This window comes from Cheilinus undulatus, linkage group 20, assembly GCF_018320785.1.
Source record: "Cheilinus undulatus linkage group 20, ASM1832078v1, whole genome shotgun sequence".
Classification (NCBI taxonomy): Eukaryota; Metazoa; Chordata; class Actinopteri; order Labriformes; family Labridae; genus Cheilinus; species Cheilinus undulatus.
In genome coordinates, this window is record NC_054884.1 from 14,785,540 (window position 1) to 14,808,300 (window position 22,761).

Below are 22,761 nucleotides of genomic sequence, written 5' to 3' on the forward strand. Positions count from 1 at the left end.
CATTTTAATTGTGAGACGGCAACGACATCATTGCCCACAGCCGGAGTAGAGTCTGAAACCATTTTGTTTATTTACAGTGAGTCCACTAAATAGTCCACTATATGCAGCTCATGTAATGGATAGGGAGTAGGGAATGAGTGTGTGGTTTCGGGCACAGCCAATGGCTTGCTATATCTTCGTAAAGCTAACATAGCAATGTAAGCTACATAATTAACGTTACTACATAATCCAATGTAGCTAGATTAGCTTTAGCAACACGAGTTTTAGCAAACTTTGCTTAAACTCATCTACGTAGCTTACATAGCTGCTTTGTGATCTTATCTTTGGCTATGTAAGCTAAGAAGCTATGTCAGCAAAGTAGCTATGTTAGCCATGTAGCCTATCTATTGCTATGTTAGCTTTAGCAAAGTGAGTGTTAGCAAAAGTAGTTAAAGCTAATATAGCTATGCTATCTACACAATTGACACACTACATAAACCAATGTAGCTACATAAGCTTTAGCAGAATGAACTTTAGCTAATGTTGCTAAAGCTCATGTGGCTACATATATAATGTATCTACGTAGCTTACATAGCTGTTTGTGAGCTTAGCTGTAGTTATGCTTGCTAGGTAGCTAATTTAGCCATGTAGCCTATCTTTAGTTAAGTTAGCTTTAGCAAAAGTGGTTAAAGCTAACATAGCTATGTAGATGACGTATCTACATAGCTTTCATAGTTGAGTTGCGATCTTAGCTTAAGCTCTGTTAGCTTCAAAGCTTATCTACGTAGCTTATGCTGCTCTAACATTTTTGTCTCATTTTTGTTTCCTTACTAAAACTAAACTTGAGGCATAATTCCACCCTTGGGCCGAATGCGGGCCTTGGGCCATTGTACTTCTTAGTTTCAGCATAATACAAATTCTGTAAACAAACATTTTAGCAAGTCGATTTAAATGTGTGTGAGGGTTGGGACTACATTAAGATAACAATGTAAATGGCAAACATTTTGGCAAACAAAATGACGCTACCTTGATACAAAATGCCATGATGAATTACGACAGCAAATAGTAGTACCAGTGATGTTCCAGGGCAGAGCCAGCAGTAGCTGGGGCCACCCAGGGCCCCCTGAAATCTGATTGGGCCTCCCAGAATCCTTAAAATGATTGTGTATTTGGTCTTTCAGCCATTTACGCATACACAATCACTATATCTTAACATACACTGGATTGGTTTTATTAACTTTAATGTCCTCAAAGTGAGGTATATGAAAGTGGCCTCACTATCCTTGTATATTTTTGGATGCAGAAAAAGTTCGGACACCCTGGTCAGTCTTCCAAATGGAATGAAGGTAGCATTTTTACGTGTACATGTACATTTTTAGTCGATGAACAAAACACCAGTCAGTCTGGGGCATTATTAAAAAAATAAGGTTGAAAAAATGGATAAGCATGTTCATTGTTGTGCCAGGACATCAAGTACAGATGCTCTATGATCATTGAGTCAGGTTTTCAATTATTCTGCAGGGATTTAGGCACATATACAAACAGTATCATGAGATAAGCTTAAAAACACTCATTTTACAACATGTTTTTATCCTAAGGTTGTTAAGAATAAAGATGGACTCTTTTAATGACCATTTGGAATCAAATTTGAATTATTCCAAGGTAGTCTGAAAGTAAGTTTTTAAAACTAAAGACAAAACTATTTAAAAGTTGTCAAGGTCCTTTGACCTGATATGATGATGCTCAAGGAGTCTGCTGGGATTGAATAAACAGACAGAAAGATTACAAAGAAAAGGCATATTTATCCCAGATGATAAGAAATCAAGGCTTTTTTCTGACCCAGAGGATATCTGCAGGCACTTGAAACATGCAGAGATAACATTTGTTCAAATGTGCTGTATTCTTTTGTATTGTTTGACATACTTGGGTGTTTTTCCTCTCATTCTCATGTCATGGGGATATATTTTTAGTTTGTAGGTCAAGGTGAGCCCCTAACTACTCCCTCATCAGTGGAGAGGTTTCTCCCTTGATGTGATGACTGCCAGTGAAGCATCAGCAGCACACAGCACAGTGTGGCCCCTGGCCCCTGGTCGTAGGTCAGACAGGGTTCAGGAGTCCGCAGCTGTCAAAGATGCTTCTGTGCCTTCATTTCATCCCAGTTTACAGCAAAATGGAGAGAGTGAGTGATCCTAATGCAGCCGAGGCTCGGCCCAGGCCCGGACGGACAGAGAGCCGGACAGCTGCTGGGGGGTCTTTCTGTGGATGCATTTCAGCTCTCGACCTCCGCCTAAACCCACCCCAGAGACGAGTACCAACACCAGCCTGCTGCTAGCTGCTCCAGGAGGGGGAGGAGAGGGTCTTGTAGGGTCTGGGCAGAGTCTCTATTTATGGTGCTGTGATGCCGGACCATACAGGATCACATTCAAGTTCAACAGTTCACCTCCACCTCCATGGCTACTTACACTTGTTAATGTTTTCAGACAACATACACACAAGTGCAGCCGGCTCGGGACACACATGCATGTCTTCAGCACAAATGTTTCCCCTGACAGCTCAAAGTGAGGGCCACACACGCTGAGGGAGCCCCAGAGGGGAGGTCACATGTCCGCTTGATGAGATTTCATTGATATTAAAAGGCAATAGTAATCTGGCTGCTTTTGTCAAATCAGCACAGTGAGCCGAGACGATGAGTGAGGCTGTGGACAACTGGTGCTCAGATCAGTGGAATAAAGGGATGGGGGGCCATTAGGGGAGGGGGATTCAGAGCTGGGACATGACAGTTTGTATGGTAGAATGGGTGATTATGAGTGTAAGGTTTGGCAGATATATATACAGTGCTGCTTGGTATATGAAAGTATGATTTAAGTCTATAAAATATCACTATTACATCTGAGTTTTATGGGACTTTAAGATTAGAAAAAACATTATTTTGGTAGGACAGTTATATGGAAATATTATGAAGCTAACTGATTCAAGACCATAAGGTTTATTAAACTCATTTATAAACTTTATATTAAAAATGTACTGTTTGTATTGTATGAGGTTATTTTAATTGCACTGCGGATTCATTAGCCTTTTTGTTTATTTGTTAAACAATGAGAGCAAAAATAATAGAAAGCAAAGCAGGCTCCAGTTAAAATAACTTTTTTTTTACCTATAATTTAAAATTATCTGTTTTTATTTTTTAATTCACAATTATACCATAATAATATCGCATTTTAATGGAATACCTTAGCATTGTTTGATCATAAGTCATGTAGGCTCTTTATGTTTGATTTACAGCACTAATTCTAGTGGTTTGTTGTTTCATCCTTTCAAAATAAAAGCCCGGGAATGTATAAAAAATGAAATTAAAATGCATGTAGAGATTTAACCCTTCAAAAAGGTGCAGGATGAAGCTTGGATTTATTATGCCCACCTTTTTTTTATAATCTTTGAAAATGAGTGACGTCACACCATGTTAAACGTCCCAATTAACAGAGATCAAATGTAAGGTATACCGTGGGATTCCTCCATTGAAATTTGACTCCGTAAAGTTGTTAATTTATATCTCAAACACAAAAGTTGCACTTAATTGTCAGCCTCTAACACCTCTAGCCCTGATCACACACCATTATTATGAAAACAAAGGATTATTAAAGCGCTCAGGCTGACATGCCTTCATTTTCTCTCCGTGCGTAATCGCGCCTTGGTGGTCCATGTGGAGGGGATCGCCATTAGCGCTTTCTCCCTCGTGCACATTTTGAGCCAAATATTTAATAACTCGTTCTCATGTCGCCATGTCTTTTTTTGTTCTCTGAGGCTGTTGTTTTCCTCCTGGCTTGTCTCATTGTCGCTGTCATAACAGTCATTATGAGCATGTTGTCATGTTTATGCAGGGCCTCTGCGCTAATTGATAAGGCTGTTTATTTCCCAGGTCTCGCACGTGCCACAAAAGCTCTCATTACGCTGTTTCGTCACCCGGGAGCACCTTGAAACTACACTGAAGACAATTATGTTAATGAGTGGAGAATTTTCTTGAATATTGACTTGGAGAAAAAACAAACTCATATCATCACCAGCTAGTTTTAAATGAACCATTTTTTTTTCCAAATTCTGCGGTGAGAGCCTGAGTATAAAAGTACAAAGGGCTTGTGTGTTCTTATACCTTCAATATTTGGCAGCTTTTCTACCTATCCTGCTGTGCACGTGCATGTGCGCGAACACGAGAGCCCCTGCAGCAACAGACTCCCTCCCACACCCCCACCGCCGCCCTGCTTTGTGTGTATGTAACTTCTCTCCTGTTATCTGGCAGCAGAATAGTAATAAAACCGAGAGACTCCAACATGTCTGCTGGTGTGTCGCCTCCTACGTAGGGCTTTGCACGCAGCTCACGGCACAGAAACGAGGCCCATGGGTGCCAAAGGAAAAAAAGGAAAAAGGCAAAAATTAAGCAGACTAAGACTGAAATAAAAGCATAAATCTATGCATATATAATGGTGTTATACGCATGAATACAACCTCATTAAAGACATATATGCTCAGTGTTGCACTTCACTACATTTACTACTTTTACGCATGAATATGCGTAGTTGCTCAGTAAGTATTCACTTTAAAGGAAGTTTAGAGTAGATAAATTCAAATTAAATCTGGTTTCATTTGGAGCCCAGGTAAAATTATCTGGACTCAGAGTGATTTAAATCGTGTGTGTGCACATGAACTGGTCAATCTGTGCGTAAAAAACACTCAACACTTTCTCATCTCCTGCAGAAATATTTGTTACAATATTAAAGGTCTCCCTTCAGAATAAAGCTCTCTGGTATCATGTGGGACTGACCTGGCTGAATAAATGTTGACTGAAGTCAATAAAATAACTTGTAGTGAAGGTGAGGTGGCGCCAGTTTAACAGTGAATTTACATTTCTACCCAGTTCTTGCAGCATCCTAAAATTGTGAACTAGTCTGTTAAAAGTCAGTTATAAAGGGTCTAGAGACACACCATGCATGTAACACCTTTATTCATTTGACAATAAGGCAACAAGTGGACTAATTACATAAAGATGAAAATGGTTTTGGAAGCACCACAGTGCAGCTTTTCCGTTTCAAACAAAGACGGTCATAGTGGTTCTGCATATAAACACATATTTACAGCCTTCGACGGTTTGTACAAATCCATATAAATATGACCTGAGTGTTTCTGACGCGCTCTTTATACATGATCTGAGTGTAGCCTGGATCAACTGCACAGTTTTGTCAATTTGTGGTTATGCTACTCGTTAAAAACAGACTTTGCATATTCATTTACAAAAAAGGGGTTTAAGGAAATACAACAGAAGCGATAAATAATTTAAAAACCACGCCAGATGTCCGTTAAATGTGCTGCCACAAGTGATCGGAAATCCCTTATGTGCTTTTGAATAGAAACCCAGTTCTGAAACATTGTTGGTCATCCTTAAAAACAGGCGCAATGTTTCACTCGAGGCCTGCTCCGGGTTCTTCTCTCTGTGGAGTCTTTAGTGGAGAGGCCTCGTTTGGAAAATGTGAGGAGCTCAATCTGCTCTGGAGTCACTGTCAATAAACTGCTCCGACACTCTGCTGCGGCACCGGGTGGTGCACGGTGCCCGGGTGCTGTAGATGTGATCCCTGCTGGTACCAGTGGTTGTTATAATCCTCCAGGTAAGGCGGCGACGAGCTGTGCGTCGGCTGTGGGACCTGAGGTCTGCTGATGGGGGTGTTCTGCTGGGTGCTGTTCTCCCACACTGCGGGGGAGGGAGGGGAGTTGCAGGCCATGGAGTCGCTGGCGTTGGGGCTGTGCTCCAGGGGGACTTCGCCGTTTTTGTACAGTTTCTTGAACTTGGATCTCCTGTTCTGGAACCAGATCTTCACCTAAGAGGGAGAAGGGGATCATTAATCGTCTTTGTTTTTGAATTTTTAAATATAAAATGTGTAAAATGCACCTTATATCTCCACTTATTAGATTTCATATTTACTTGAGAGAATATTAAAAAGCAATTAAGGGAACATTTAATTTAAATGAATTAAATCCACCAGGGGAAGGAGAAACCCTGTGTCTGTTGTGCGTAATTACGCACGGATGGATAATTACAGAGGAGACTGTCGCCCATATTTGGCTATTCTAAATCACACCACTTCAAAAGGATCTATCAGTTAGTGATTATGATATTATTAGAGCAGCGCGTGCAGCTCACCTGTGTCTGGGTGAGGCCGAGCTGAGCCGCCAGCTCCGCTCTTTCGGGCAGCGCGAGGTACTGCGCCTTTTGGAAGCGTCTCTGCAGAGCAGCGAGCTGATAACTGGAGTAGATCGTCCTCGGCTTGCGGATCTTTTTCGGCTTTCCATTCACCATCCGGACCTCAGGCTCTGGCTCTTCTTTCACTAAAAACAGATAAACAAGTTCATCATGAAATAAGACTTTGGCAATTTAGTTTAAAGAATCAGCCAGGATATTAAAAAAGGAGACGATCTCAGCAAATAAGGGATTTCAGTGCGTAAAAATACATATGGAAACGTATATTTACAAGCGTTATTGTCTTAAAAATCAGAATAAATTGTATTTAAAATTAAAAAAAAGTTCAACATTATAACTTTATGGTGCAAGAATACAAATGTTACAAAGCAAAAATTAAAGCTGAATAGTTCAATTAGTGTTTTTCTGTTTTGTCAAACTTCCACATTTTAAGACCAGGGGCAATATGTTAAAACTGATGGAGCGAATATTATTAGCTTTAATCAAACCAGTATTGTTTTATGACCAGCTTTTAATGGCTGGCTCCTTCCCAGGTGGGCTTTTAAAGCACAACATGAACACAAGCTGGCATAAATCACTAAAAAAAATGGAGAATTTGTTGTTTTTAGCCTGCAAAAAACTGATTTTATGTCGTGGATATTACACTGGTCTTTGAGGTTAAATTTATGTGAACTTGCAACGTGTACGATGCGCTTTCTTTTACTTTAGACGGCTGTTATGGCGCAAATGAAATGTCTCAAATTTGTAATAAATGTATCCTCAAATTTTAGGTGAACTTTCAAAAGTTTCTCCACGAAGTGAAGAGCATTGATTTAGAAAATAATATAGATTTGTTTTGCACATTAAGACTGCTGACAGGGTTACATGTTTGTACGCTAACGCTCAGATGGTATTACGCACACATATGGATGAAAACAATCGCAGGCACTGATCTTATCTTTTACCTGAGCTGGGAGGCGATGCCTGCAGGTGGTCTCTGTTGTAATGTCCGAACTGTCTGTAGCTGTTCGTGTACGGGTATTCAGATTTGGTGGCGTACGCTCCAGCGGCTCCCATTCCGTTCAGGTTAAACTGATGATGGTAAGAGTTCATGGGCTGTCCGTATGCTTGGCTCTGATAGTACTCGTGCTGCCCGTGAGCCGTCTGTCCGCTGTAGTAGCCCATGTCCGTCACCGAGGACTCGGGCAGAGTTGGTGAGTCCTTGGAGTTCGGGTGGCAGCTCATAGATCCTGGTAGATCGGTCAAAATACACCCGACTTTCTTGTCGTAGGTCTGTCCGGCGCTCATGATGAAATCAGCCCTCCGGAGTTAACAAAATCCACTCGTGGATTGTTCTTTTTCTGGTGCGTAAAGCAGGAAAAAAAATCGCCAAAGAGTTGGTGTATGCGCGCGTTTAAACGCACGACTTAGGAGCGTTTATATTCCACTGAAACTCTCCCTGCTGTAAAGACTTGGTTGTGGCATCGCTCAGCCCCTGTCACACAGAGTTATAGACAGAATGGGCTGGATGCTGCGCCCTCATTGGCTACGCAGTTTCCCCCCTTCTTGCGCTCCAGGCGAAGTCGTGGTGAAACCCAGCCTTCAGCCAGGAGCGTCCTGCACGCATACCTCAGTGCCCTGACGTTTTTTTAACGTTTCCCTTTAGATTTGCATTTACCTGCTCACCGTGTTTACCTGTAAGCTGACTTTGCCTCTCCACTGTTAGATGTCATGTCAGACAAAACGCATCAAGCTCTAGTTTTTCTGCATCTTCTCCACACTGGCACCAAGATGTTTGCGCACAATAGCAGCCTGGAGCTTAATCCTGCAGCAGACAGTCCCCGGCCCTTATGTTTATATGCAATGTTTTCTTAACAGTGGCTGCAGATCACACTCTTATTCAGGCCATTGAAAGGCCGCCAGTCGGACTCCCACTGCCCCTCCATTGTCATTCAGAGGTGTTGGCGGACAGTGAACTTTAGCTGAAAGAGATAGAGCAGATAGGTAAAAGACCCGCTCTACTGATAGCGCCTCTGGGTGAATACCTCCACACACTGTCCTCTCTGAGTGTATGTGTTGATGCAAATCAGATCAACACTGTGAGAAAATTAGAATAAAGAACTGGCCTCCATCGCACAAGACATTACGGAAGCCTAAACGGCCAAAAAGACGATCATAAATACAGTTAAAGAATATAGTTGGTAGAGGTGAAAATGTTGGCCCTCTTGGTGTTTAAATGGGAGAATTTCCACTCTGACCACTGTCTTCCTTCAGCTCATGCAATGCTGTACAAAACACAGTCCACAGCGCCCCCTGCTGTTTATCCACAGGTGGAACTTCACCGTAAAATTCAATAAAAGTAGCTCCATATGTGTAAAAAGGCACAGACTAAGTTTTCTGTCTTGAGTTGCTGTTTTTTTATTTTTAAATCAAAGTTTCCAGACTAAAATGTTTAGTTTTTAAATTGCACATTTAATTTCACAGGCTTCGTCTCTGCACGGCATCATCTCTGATGGCATACCGCCATCTGTTGGTGAGTATGCGTAGCACAGGCATGGTGTTTTAAAGGGCCAGCTCACTCAAATTTAAATATAGGCAATCCTTTCATGCAAAATATAGAGCAAAACAGAGCAACATTTTCCAGCTCCTCCTAAGAGATCCCATGTTGTTTTAAGACCAGACGGGGTATATATAATCCCTCCAGCAAGTTCTGGGTCCTCCTAAGAGAGGCGAGCAGGAGGCATCCTGATCAGATGCCCAAACCACCTCAAATGACTCCTGTTGATGTGAAGGAGCAGCAGCTCTACTCCTAGTGCCCTAGGAATAGAGTCTGAACTCTTCATCCTCTCTCTAAGGCTGAGCCCTGCCATCCTCCTCCAGAGGAAACTCTTTATGGCTGTTTGTGCCTAAACTCACGGCCAGAGGTGAGGGTTGGGATGGAGAACAAATAGTAATTTTCAGTTTTTTTAAGGCTGTCAGTATTAATGATTAACCTCCTGAGACCCCCTGGGAAATTTGCTTAAGAATTTTTAGGATTTTCATGAAAATTTTGGGGTATATTCTTGGATATTTTGTTGGAAATTAAGTTTTTATAGAGGGATTTGATTTGTAATTTTGAGGTTCTTTCATGGTAGTTTGGGGGATTTATCTGTACATTTAGGGGAATTTGATTGTAAATATTTTGCTCAGGGAATTTCCTTTTTACATTTTATTGAATTTTTAATGGAAATTTTATAGAATTTTTTCAAGGAATTTCTTTAGAAAATTTCCATAATTTTCAGTTAAATGTTTGGGAAATTTATTTGTTTTTTTTTTTTGTAAATTTCATTAACATTTTTCTTTTGAAATTCTGGGAAATTTGCTTCAAAATTTTCAGGATTTTTCTGCAAGAAAAAATTTTATTCAAATCTGCTCTGCGAATTTCCTTTGACAATTTATTGAATTTTTCATGGAATTTTTCGAGATTTTTTTTGAGGAATTTCTTTGGAAATTTCCCATAGTTTTTTAAATGAAATGTTTGGGGAATTTTTTTGTACATTTCTGTAAATATGATTTTAAAAAAAGTTTGAATTTGCTTTTGAAATTTGGGGGATTTGCTTCAAAATTTTTAGGATTTTTCTTGTAAAAATTATATTTAAATCTTTGGTCCTTTTAAAATTTCACTCTAGCACCTCAAGAATATTTAAGGTTATTTTATTGGGATTTTTTTTTTTTAATGTTGAATTTATCCAGAAATCTTTTGTAATGTCTTGAAAAATCTGGGGAATTTAGGGGGATTTTCATGTCTTGGAATTCCCTAAAAAATTAAATAAAAATTTTCACGACCAACAGAACTTTCAGGGGTATTTAGTTCATACCTCCATCATAATATGCTGAAAGTTTTAAATTAAGATTAAAGGAGAAAAATAGAAAATATAAATATAGATAGATAACTAAAGACTAACTAAAGACATTCTGAGATTAACTGTGATTATGAAAGTGACAGGAGAGACCACTAAGGAAGTGTTTTTTGGTGTCTAGCCTCAGGACTCATAATAGCAGCATAATGTGCAACCAAAAAGGGCAAAAAAGGAAAATATTTCCTCTCAAAGGCATTCAGTTAACAGGTTTTTGAAAATTTTTTAAGAACACATCAAATTTAAAGTACGATGCTTTCAGAGAGACTCCCCTGTCAGTGGCTACACACACCAGTGTTTTATATGAAAATAATTATTATAAAAGGACTTTTTTCCACACCTCTTCTTCACACATGTCCACGACCCACTGAAAACGGCTTTTGGGTCTCGAGCCACTGTGTTAATTGAAGTATCAACAGTGTGTGTTATTTACACATTGCAATGCACTTTTCATATTTAATTGACTTTGCAAACTCATGTTGAATACTTGAAACAAGGTGGAATGTCCTGAGTTTAAGCCAAAGCCTTCCTTTAAAAGACATTAATTCAACAAGTGGGAAGCCATTAACTCAGTGGAAAACTTCACTCACAGTGCAAAAGCATTTAACACCCAAAACAACAACAATCCACCAGAAACATGAGCACAGGAACCCAGCAGAGATCACTGAACCACATCTAAACATATTCAAACACTCTGCCTATGGGCATGATCAAATTTCAACTACACATCATCTGAAACTCAAACAAAAAGTCTGTAGACAAACATTTACCCAGCTTTCTTTGCATTTAGGATTATAAAACTGATCCTCCATATTTGGTGTCAAATGATCTCTGCAGCTGAAGAAGTTCAGATTTACATATGTGCCACATCCTTCCAGTTCTTGATGATGGATTTAACCAAACTCGAGGGGATCTTCACTGCCTTGGACATTTTTTTTTCATATCCATTTTGAGTTGCTTGAAGTGTTCTTTTGTCTTTTTGGTGTAATGGTAGCCATGAATACTGGTAAACCAGTCACTGGACCTTCCAGACACAGGTGTCTTTACAATACAATCACCGAGACACATTCACTGCTCTCAGGTGATCCCCATTTCATTAATTGTGAGACTACTAGCACCAACTGGCTGGCTCTGTTAAATCAGGTCAGTCAGTTTAAAGGGTGTGAATATCTATTCAGTCACTTACATCTATCTGTTAAATTGACATTACTTCGTAAAACATCCAAGGAAGTGAACACTTATAACAGGGCACTGTACATCAGGTACTGTGACAATGGACTGACCCATGGGGCCAATCTACTGTCATCAGTTTTCTGCTAGGCATGTGGCTTGGAGGAAGCTAACAACAAAAGCAGCTGGAAGGTATTTCATGCTTACACCAACAAGTGTCACAATTACAAGCAATTCATGCATAGCTTACGTTTCCAGGTGTGTCAGCTTAACCACAAGTTTAAACAAACAACAAAGCAGGTAAAACAAAGTGAAGTGAAGCAGTTAACTTTGTCTGCTTCATTGCAAATATGGAGGAAACTTCTAGTGATTGACTGAAAGCAAGAAAACACTTAGAACAACGGTACAGTTTGTCATCATGGAAATAGATAACCAAGTAAAGGTGCTCTGCCTGGATGCTTCAACAAAACATAAAAAACATTTAATCAGCTGGATGAATGGATGTAAAAGCAATGAGCTTTACCACAGATATCTGGAGCCATGTCACAGCGCAGGGTGATGTGTAGAGCTAAAAACAGCCACAGCCTGATTTCCCGCAGCCATTTCTTTAAATGCATGACAATAGATAATAGTAGCAACCGGAAAAAGCCAGAGACAACAAAGGAGTGCACAGCTTCAGATTCTTTGCACATCCAGAGAAGCAGAACGATGGTTCATGGTGACAGCAGAGGGTGAGAGATGATACTGAATGTAGTACAAAGATTGTGGAGCACACTGTTGATAGCAAATTCATTCGATTTCCTTCGTTGCTTTAGAATAAACCTCAAATAAGAAACTGAAATTGCTGAAAGCAAGTTTTTGTCTTCCACTTTGTAGCTGAGTTGCTGTTGTTCCTAAACACTCCAGGGACTCCAGCAAGCCACGGGGAGAGTCATTCTCCACAAATGGAGAAAACTTGGAACATTGATGAACCTTCCCAGGAGTGCCGGCCAACCAAAATGGCTCCAAGAGCGTGTCGACGACTCATCCAGGAGGTCACAAAAGAACCCAGAACATCCAAAGACCTGCAGGACTCACTTGACTCAGTCCAGGTCAGTGTTCAGGATTCTACAATAATAAAGAGAGTGGCAAAAATTGCATCCATGGGAGAATTCCAAGGCCAAAACTACTGCTGACAAAAAGAACACAAAGGCTTGTCTAAAATTTGCCACAAAGCATCTTGATTATCATCGGGACTTCTGGGAAAATATTCTGAAGGCACAAAAGTTGAACTTTTTAGAGGTTGTACATCCTGTTACATGTGGTGTCTAACTAACAGAATTTCATAAAAAGAACCTGGTGGTGGTGTGACAGGACTGCTTTGCTGCTTCAGGACCTGGAAGCAGTGATTGATGGAACCATGAACTCTCTACCAGAAATTCCTTAAGGAGAACGTCCACCCATCAGTTGTGGCATCAAGCTCAAGCAAATGTAAGTTTTGGAGTGGCCTAGTCAAAGTCTGGGCTTAAATCCAATTGAGATGCTGTTGCATGACCTTTAACCGGCTGTTAATGCTTGATGGCCCTCCAATGTGGCTGTATAAAAAAAATCTGCTAATATGAATGAGCCAATATTCCTCCATAGTAATGTGGAAAACTGATTGCCACTCATTGGAAAGCTTACTTGCAGTTGTTAGGGTTAAGGGGCAGTTACTTTTTCACATAGAACCAGGTAGGTTTGGATGACTTTTTCCCTTAATAATTGAAATCATCATTACAAACTGCTGTTGTATTTGCTTGGGTTATCTTTGTCTAATGTTAAATTGTGTTTGATGATCTGAAACATCTAAGTGTGACACTTTCCTTCCTGTCTTACCAAGTCCCTCCTTCTTGCAGCCACATTCATGCACAAAGCCACAAAGTAGAGAATATGCATGCACATTAGCCAAGTATTGATATCAGGATGTTTTTTTCAGAATAACTTTTTTTTAAAGCTCAAGAAGCTTTTGTTCTGTAGAGATGACTTTATTGTTGGGAAATCTCTTTTTTGCCCGCAGCCTCCGTCAGTGTCATCATAAAACATGTTACAACTATTACAGATGTGTAAAAAAGCAGGAGTGGTATAAAAGGGTTACATGAATATCTGCACGCATCAGCCATGAGAGCACCCTCCCATATTTGAGCTAGGTCATTTTTCATGTGGCTTCAAATAGGTCACCCTCTCTGGCAGGAAAGAGAGATGTGCCACCACTTGGACGGAAAAGTCTTAACCCTACATGGGTTTCTTTTTATATCGCAGCAGAAACCAAAAATTCTTTGGACAGTATTGACAAATTAAGCAATTGTCTTTAAATATGAGGGACGGAAATATACAAAGAAAGTACAAACAATGACAAGTAAAAGTGCTTTTCCGTTTTTTTCATGAGCACCTCTTTCGTATATTCTCAAATGTTTTATACTTTAATGTGATGAAGGTTAGGAAATGATGATGGACCACATGCACATACTCGGCCTGAGTCATTTGTAAAATTAAATCATGTCAACCACATTCACCAAAAACAGAATTATACACTTTAAAAATCATACAGTGTGAATTATTTAGTCCTACTTTTAAAGTGTTTTTTCTAACAGCAGCAGTTCATTCAGATTCAGTTTGTGACATTAACATCTGGGTCAAGAAAGGCCCCTCTGAATCGATCCACATGAGCCTGGTGTCACTCGCCAGCTGGCTTGGTGGATATTTGTGGAGCTTGTTGAGTTGGGTGGTTGTCGTGTTCACCAGAGTTTGAGGGTTGTAGGCTCCTTTGGTGGCATTGTTGTTTCTCTGACCCTCATCTGTTTCCAAAAATTTCCTCAGGGACCGGCCGCACATTCCAGGCCTGGCTTTTTGCAAACACATAGACTCCACCAAATAGATCCGGAAACAATAACAGCACGTCAACACTGGCAGCATCATCTTGACTAAAAAGAGAAAAATAAAACTTTGTTACAAAGTATATGTGACAGTTAAGAACCGTATGACAGTATATCCCACCGACTTGGTGAATAAGCAACAGTCCTTTATATATTAAGGTTATACAGCAATGGTGTCATCTCTTCATTTCCATCTCCTCCATCCGGTGTGCAGCGGTTTCCCTCAAACTGAGTAAGTAACCTCACACACTGGAAGCATGTGAGATCAGCTGGAGACTCGAGATCACAAGATCACAGAGCTCTACAAGTTCACGAGTTACAAGTGAGTATGTAAACAACAGATTCTTTTGTCTTCCTGAGGTTTAGTTAACATTTATTTTGATGAAAATATGGTTAACAGTCTGTTGGTCATTTGTCAATCAAGGTCCATTTTTGTCTAGAAAATCTTAGAAAATAGAACATGTATTTTTTGAAATGTTTTTTTTTTGTTTTACTTCTCTGTTATGTGTAGAAACATGCGCTGATAGTGGTTGTGATGAAAATATCGAGTTAAATAATTTTTTTGGTCATTTTAGAAAACAGAGAAAAGAATCATTTCCATCACACCACAAAAAAGTTTTTTTTATTTAAATTATGAATATAACCTCTTTTCAAAACATTTAAAGAAATCTGACACAGATGTGCCTAGATGTATGAAGATAACATTTTTCCATTGTTTAGATGACAGTAACCTTTTAAGTGTTTTACTTAAGTCTTTCAATCAATCTCTTACATGGTACAATCATCAGTTTTCTCTTCACAGACATTAATCATAACCACAATTGCACAATTTTTAAAACTGCAAAATATTATTAGTGAGACAGAGTTATTTTTATGAATTTAATGTAAAAAAAATGTGTGTTGTGTAGAAGACTGCAAATGTGGGAAATGAAATGTGACAAAGAGCATTGCTGAACAATGTTCATTCATATTAACCCTGACACAAAGGAACATCAATTTGAAACAAAACTTTATGGTCCACAGGTAATACTAGTCCTGTGCGAATAGCACTAAAGAAATTATTCACTATGAAGAGCCTGTGTTGTATTTTGAAGTGTCACATTTTTCTTGCTGTATGGACCGAAAAATGGATCTACATGGATTGATGTGGTTTGGCAGCAGCTGGCCCTGAAAATGGAGTGAAGTGGAGCTTCTGGGATGGATCTCAAACAGACTGGAGCATTTGCCTTGAAATAATAGAGACGGTCTAGAGAGGGAGCGCTTTGCAAGCAGATCCCGGCACAGGCCAAGTATGTGGAAATTAAGCTTAAGGATGTTCACATTCCACTCTTGGACTTGCACTTTGAACCTGTACTAGCATAATATTACTGTTCTTCTCAGTGGTTTCATACTGCATCGCTGCAGAAGCACCAGGCACATATAAACACATAAATCATGAGCTTCACACACACACACATATGTTCAGCATGCTCAAACACACAGCTTCAACTTCACACAATGCCTGTGTGTTCTCCCATCACATCTCTGTTGCTGCCTCCAATGACAGTACAGATGAGACTTCGTCTGTGTTCTTAACTGGCCGCGTATCAGAACCCATCTCCACCTCCTTATGATGAACTCAGACTGAAATATTAAAACATTTTCAACCAAACAAATGCATTCACTGAGGAGCGCTGCAGTTTGGACCTCAGATGGAACAAAAACATGATTAAACAAAGAGACAGGACAAAACAAACACGTTTGATTGGTCCATTGTTACAGAGGGGCAAACATACATTCTGTTTCACTCCATTATCCTGAAATAAAATTGAAATTTTGGTTGTGTCTCAAGGAATTACCTCATTACATTGGGAAAATCAGCTGTGTTATCGAAAGAAAAGTGGAGAAATAAGGTGAAATCTCACTGGTGATCACTGGTCATAACAGCAGGAAAGGTCTGACATGGGTAAAGTTTTAAGTCCAAAAAAGAGCTACAAAACCATAAAAATAAATCAGAACAAAAACACATTTGTAACTAATTTGAACTTACTAGTGCACAAAAAGGTCCAGAATGAAGCGCAGCAGTCCAAGGATGTTTGCAGGGTAGGCTCCCTTCATTTTCTGGACCAGTTGCTTTGGAAACTATCACAGAGAAACAAGTCATTGAGTCCATTTAGTAACATAGTGAGAGTCAGACTTTACATCTACTAAGTAAAGTGATAAAGCAATTTGAAAAAAGTCACCTCAGATTTCCACTGTCTGTAGGATCTACCCCCAGCACACTGTTCTGTCGAGGAAATCAGGTTCTTGTCAGCCTTTTTATACAGTGCTACTTCATCCAGGTTTCCGACCAGTGTCAAATAGTCCACTTTTCTAAAAAAAAAAAAAAAAAAAAAAAAGCAAACTGATGGTAAATTTTTTTTACAAATTCACAACTTTACACTTGAGTTTCTGTAAGAGATGGGCCCAGCTTTCAATTTTCTCCCTATCCCACTGGCTTCACTGGTAAACTGCTGACTGATGTAGTAGTAAGACTTTTACAGTCCAAACTAAGAATCTGGCTTCATTTTGGGCTAACCATTTCTTTATTTTTCAAAACATCAAACTTTTCATGGATGGTATGTCCATATTTTCACTGGCTGGTCCACATCAGAGGTTGAAATATGCCAACACCTCTCTGACTGATTGGAAGGAAATTCTGTAAAGACAACCATAGCTGACTTGCTTTTTTCATCTTTAAAGCAGATAACCTAAAATAAAATAAGCCAAATTTTATCCACTTGGAGGGCACCACAGAGGGCAGTCTGTCCAATTTTGGTCATGCAGTGGTTAAAAAAGGGGGCATTTGGTCAAATTTTTGTCCATTCAGGCAGCACTCAGTCGATCTTTGCCCACTTGGAGCGCATTGTGCCAAATTGTGTTCACATATGGAGTGCTAAAGTGGCAATTTGTCAAATTTTGTCCGCTCAGAGGCACCAAAGCGGGCAAGTTTTCAGTTTTGTCCATATAGAAGGCACAATATCATGCACTATGGCAAAAATTTCACTTACAGGGCACAAGAGAAAGCACTTTATTATGTTATCTATTGTGGCATGCAATAGGGCACTTCTGCAGGGTTTTTTCAACTATCAAGGCACCAAGGGGGCTGGACGCCCCCAACCATTCCACCATCTTGGATGACTCCTCTCTTTCAGGAAAAGTGTCAATCTGATCAGAGGACCCTCTAATTTCTTAACCTTTGTCCCAACCCAGTCTTCAATTTGCAGTAGTATGTGGGTCCATGGCTGTGATTATTCTTGTCAGTATAGCTGAGAAAAAATACTCACTGTCTTTTAGCAGGGAATGATGGTGTGTCCTCTTATCCTAAACTACCTCAGATCTTCTGCAAGTAAACAATAAATAAATAATACCGTTGTTACTCCTAGTCAATGTTGCAGACCAGCAAAACAATGTACAATGCCTTTCAGTTGAAAGATTAAAATGAATTGCTAAGGACTCAAATAAATCGCTCAATCAGTCCATTAGAATTTGATCTTATGTCATCGGCTTCCAAAAGGAAGGATGCCTCAAGCATTCCTCAACTTTTAGTCTTTCACTTGGCTCTTTGCTGATCATCATCTCAATGAGATCCTTGGCCACCACATCTTTAACAGTGTTTAACTCCCCTTGACAATGTTGTTCTCACATTCCCAAGCTTTGTCTCCTAAAGGATGGTGGCCCCCGGAGAGGATGTAATAAACCAGCATCCCTGCCACCTCCAGAGTTCACAGACACAATCAAGTCATTTTTCAAGGAGTCCTTCATGAAGTCTGTGAAACAGACAAAGAAACAAAAAAACACCTGTATGTCAGTGCTGGGCTTGTATGGAATCTCAGTGTCGTCCGCTATGGTCTCCTTGGCCTTCCAGCACTTTGTTCCAGCAGTCCCTGAGCAATAAGTGGTTTGGCCTTTAGACAACCGTCTACTGATTCCAAAATCAGCTAATTTTGCCCTCCCAGTGGTATCTGTGGGAAAAGTCAAGTGGAAACTTGTTACAAATTTGGTAATTGTAGACCTCTCTGGAATACCATTCATTCATCATCTCTATGGCTTAAAGTTGTCTAACCAATCAAAATATTTGGTGGTTTGAGACCCCGGTGGACAATCGGATGGGTTTTGACAATAAAGCACCTTTAAATTCTCAAGGACTTCATGGACAAGTGTCTCCTTCTGCAGACCCCAGTCATTATCGGAGCTGATGAATTCCTCCAGGGTGTATTCACAAAGCTGGAGACCAAGATATCCAAAGTCATCATCCTCTGCAGAGTCGATGTATCTCACGATAAACTGATGATTAAGCTCTGGAAGTCAGAGATACCCTTTCTCATTCTTCAGCACCTCATAGTTGATCTTCAACATTTTCTTGATGGCAACTTCTGTGCCATCTTTTGCCAGCCCCAAGTAAACTACAGTACCATCACTCCCCCTTGCAATGATGAATTCCGCTTTATTCACATAAATCATGCCCTCTGTTCTGGTTACTTTACTTTCATCAGTGCTCAAGAGCTTCTCTAATTCATCTCGCCATCTGTTGCTGACTGGATGCCATCTTTGTTTCACTGACGTTATGGTGATGTTGGGGAGTGTGGCTCAGCTGCTGTTGCTTCAGCTGCAGAAGTGCTACCTTTGTCATCATTTGGGTCCTCTTGCTTTTTCTCCCTGGATTCAGGTAAGTCGTCTCATTCTGGGTTTGTCAGATGTCTTTTCAGTTGTCTGATCACATTTTTACGATCTTGAAGCACATCCATGTCTGCAGATGTCAGGATGTCGTCAGGCACTGAAGTTATCCCTGCTGACTTTATGAAATGAACTTTGTCTCCACAGAGAGCAAGTTTCCAAATATGCCATACATGAAGAATTTTATGTTAGTGGAGAGAGTCTGATCCACAAAAGGAGTGATTGTTCTGCATAACTTATCGATAAAGAATGCATCCCAGGCTTTCTGCTTTGTGTTTTCTATGTTATCACATAGAGTGTTTTCAGAATAGCCTCAAACACTGCAGGTCTTGTTTCTGAGCAAAGCTGTTCCAGCAGTTGTGGGATCAGAGCGCATGCTTGTCCATTTGAAATCTCTTCAGTGGTACACAAAACTTTGCACAACTATCAATAGCCTGTTGTAAATTGTCCTGCGAAATGTTTTCAAAGCGATTGATGACACTTGCAATCTAGGTGTCTATGTTGCCAGTGTTTTTGAGCCACTTGATACTCTCCTGGCAGTACTTTTCTTCATCAGGCCCAGTCACATTGAAAAGGACTTTAATCATAGTTAAATGAGTCTGAGGATGCTCCAGAGCATGTGAGGGTAGAAGGTTTCAAACACTTCTTCAGGCTCTTTCATTCTCACAGCAACTTGAGCATCCAGAACACAACTGAGATTTAAGCATAATGCGTCCCCTTTCTGAGCAAGGCCATGGATCAGCTCAGGTATTTTCTTGTCATGAGTTTCGTGTTCCTCATGACTGATGGGCAACAACGTTACTAGTGCGCCAGCAAAGACGAGAGCTTCAAAAGCTTCAAGTAGTTTCTCTGCAAAAGGCAGAGGTGCGTTTGATAAAGAGACATAGCCTAATGCAGAGGTGTAAAGACTTTTTTGGAAAAAGTATCTGGGTTTGCACCCCTCTGTTAAAGATAAGTAAAAATATCCCAATTGTCAACTACTATGGCAGCAATCAGTGGGGTTATAAAATCTTTACACAGTCCACAGGTGTAAGTTCCATCAGTGTGTTTGTCCTTGAGGAATTTTTTCAGCTTGTCAAGGTTGTTGTCAATTATACACTGTATTAAAGGATGTTCCTGTTGGGGTGGCCATCGTTTTCTCCATCTCAGTAACTGTGAAAATAAAAGACCCCATGACTGTCAAAACATTTCATGTAAAGTTTATAAAACAGTCAAAACTTTACATGACTAGAAGACTGAAGTTTCTTTATTTTCCTACAAATTCCCTTTAAGTGAGAAGCTCAAATAAAAATTCTATTCAAATACTGACTTTGTAGGTGGTGAAGTTAATTATGGTGGCATCACATTCCAAGACAGTCTGGCTGTGGGCTGCAGATCTCAAAATGGCCCACCTTGCAGACCACTTATGTGAGACACAGCATCTGTAAGAACAGAAAAAAACATGAAGGGAACAGAAAGTTTCAGCAACACTTGTTTAGAGGGCAACTTTATTAGACTGACGCTGTAGAGGTACTATATTTTGCATATAAGTATAGACTTATATAATGGCGGACGGTCCTGACGTGGCCTCTGGCTACGTGAGGCTTCAGCCTTCAGGAAGTTCCTGAGAAGGCGGATGTTTACTGGACCAGAAAGAGTGATTAATGTTCCTGGGGTTAGCTATGACTGTGGGTGAACTGTCCAGTACAGTAACAATAGAAGCAAATACACAATTCATCCCAGGGCTTTCTAAAGGGATTTAGCATCAACAGCAGTTGAAAGAAAGAAATATTCTCTGTAGTAAATACTGCTTCACTTTGTTAAATCAAACATCTTGCTGAAGTTATTATAAGCTGAGAGTTAAAAATATGTATTTTCTGTAATGCACAGAACCTGTTGCTCCATTTGTGGTAATAATAAATGACAAAGTTAAATATATGTCTTTAACAACAGTGTTTTAAACAAGCTTTTCACTGTCTAAATGCATTGGAGATTTGTGTCTTTCAATATTTATTTATCATTCATTCCTAATAGAAAATCTGACATTTACCAAACTGAAGAGTTGACAACTTGAGTCATGGATAGTAATATCAATGTCACCCCCACATAAGAGAGAGCCCCACAAACTAAATAGAAGAAAGTTAAAGCTTTGACTGGGCTTTTCATCTTATCTGAAGGTGGTGTCCCAACTCATGATCATCTATTAGGCCTACTATACTGATACAAAGCTGATAAAGTTAGCTAAATATGCTTGTCTAGGTTATCTGAGGTATCTTTTTCACTTTGTCCTCTCTAGTAAAGGGCAAAAAAATATTATCACCCTCTTTGAGATGTAACAGACCAAGTTTAAATATTTTAATTTTTTAAATTGGTCTAAAAATCTTGTTTAGCATCTCGTTTGTATGCAAAATCCCATTTAGACAGAAAGGACCGGAAGTTGCGCCCACATTTGAGGCAAAGTATCATGGGAGTTAGGAATAATTATAGATAGATTGTGATAAATTTGTAGAACTTGGGATTTTAAACACCTAAGTTGGTAAATATTAAAACTGATTATTTAAAAAAGTCCAAATGTCTCGCGAACCCATTGACACCTGCTGGCGGTCCTTACAGACCCTGTAAAGTGAAATCCATAATTTGTGTCTCAACACTCTAGAAATGTTGGAATGTCGTTGCTGTAAACATGTGAAAACACTGAGATTTACATGTGACTGAATTCTGCATTTAGACTGTTAGAAAGTTTTTCACCTCTTTACTGGCTTGGTTTCATGTGGGAGGGGCCAATAGTGGGAATGACCCCATCCCTCTAACACTACAATCTAAAATCACAGAGCAGTTCATCTCAGTACAGTGGGCGAGGCTTCAGCTCATTCAACAGACACCCCCACACCATCCTGGAGCAGGTTTTACTGCCTCATTTTTTTATGATTTTGAAGCTTAATTTTACAAACTTAGAGATGTTTTATTCGGTTGAAATTTGACCTGGAGGTTCACAACTCAGTGAGCTGTCATACAACAAACCTACATACAGATTTATTTTCACTTTATAGGGTCTTTAAGTGGAATGGAACCCTGCAATTTCAGAAGGAAGTCCTTGTTTTTCATGAGATCAGATATCCTGGATCATAAATGCATGTCTGAAGTTTTAATTTAAAAAAAGCTTAAAAATCTGTTCTTTTTTGGGGGGGCATTTAATTCCATTTTTTTTGTCCTTTCGCTGCTGTCTGCATCAAGGTACTCTTGAATCGAGGTCCTGATAAAAATCTTTAAAAGATAAGGATTCCTTCAGATACAATAGGGCTCTCGTACCGAGGAGGTCGGTGCTCTGACCCTAATAAAATAATTTAAAAAATACACTACATAAAAGGACAGTACAGTACATACATCTTTTCATTAAGGCACAAAAGAATTTCATGACATAAATTCAATATGAAAAAGCATAATACATAATAAAATTGAGTGGTTCTGTCTGTATTATCTACATTCTCTGATGTTTCTGTCTTAATCTGAGAAAATGTGAAATACTTCTGTTAAATAATGCTAATCTTTAGAATCTCTAACTTATTTAGGCATAAAATTGGTAAAGATCCCAAAGAACTTTTAAATAATTTTCTTCCAGTTATCAGTGTGTTGAAAGAAAAAGTAGCTGCTGGCTAGAGATCTGTCCATACATGGTAGAGTTTTATGAAGTAAAGCAGGTTTATCAAGAGCTTTTTACAGATTTTGTCACTAGAGGTCTCCAAACCCCAATGTAATAGCTTTGATAAAGCTCTTTTTAATTTCACTTTCATCAAATTTAAAAGTATTTCCTCACTTACCCTATATCCAAAGAAGAACAAAATCCAGATAGCACATGAAACATTTCCCCCAGTTACTTTGTAAATAACTTGGTGGTCTTCACTTTGTATTATTTTATCCCTACTCCCTT

The 22,761-nt window shown here is 39.5% G+C and overlaps 1 protein-coding gene across 1 annotated transcript; it reads right to left on the minus strand.

Moving 5' to 3' along the window:
• Positions 1 to 5,001: 5,001 nt before the first annotated feature.
• Positions 5,002 to 7,658, minus strand: dlx3b (distal-less homeobox 3b). Its single transcript, XM_041816090.1, has 3 exons — positions 7,168 to 7,658; positions 6,167 to 6,351; positions 5,002 to 5,843 (listed from the first exon to the last, which is right to left on the minus strand). Exons 1-3 carry the CDS (start codon positions 7,508 to 7,510, stop codon positions 5,529 to 5,531), a joined length of 843 nt encoding a protein of 280 aa, XP_041672024.1. The 5' UTR covers positions 7,511 to 7,658; the 3' UTR covers positions 5,002 to 5,528.
• Positions 7,659 to 22,761: the final 15,103 nt, after the last annotated feature.

Coding starts and splice junctions, on each gene's coding strand:
- dlx3b (XM_041816090.1), bottom strand. CDS start 7,510: ATGAGCGCCGGACAGACCTACGACAAGAAAGTCGGGTGTATTTTGACC. Junction 6,352..7,167: donor GGCATCGCCTCCCAGCTCAG/GTAAAAGATAAG, acceptor ATCTGTTTTTAG/TGAAAGAAGAGCCAGAGCCT. Junction 5,844..6,166: donor TCGGCCTCACCCAGACACAG/GTGAGCTGCACG, acceptor TCTCCCTCTTAG/GTGAAGATCTGGTTCCAGAA.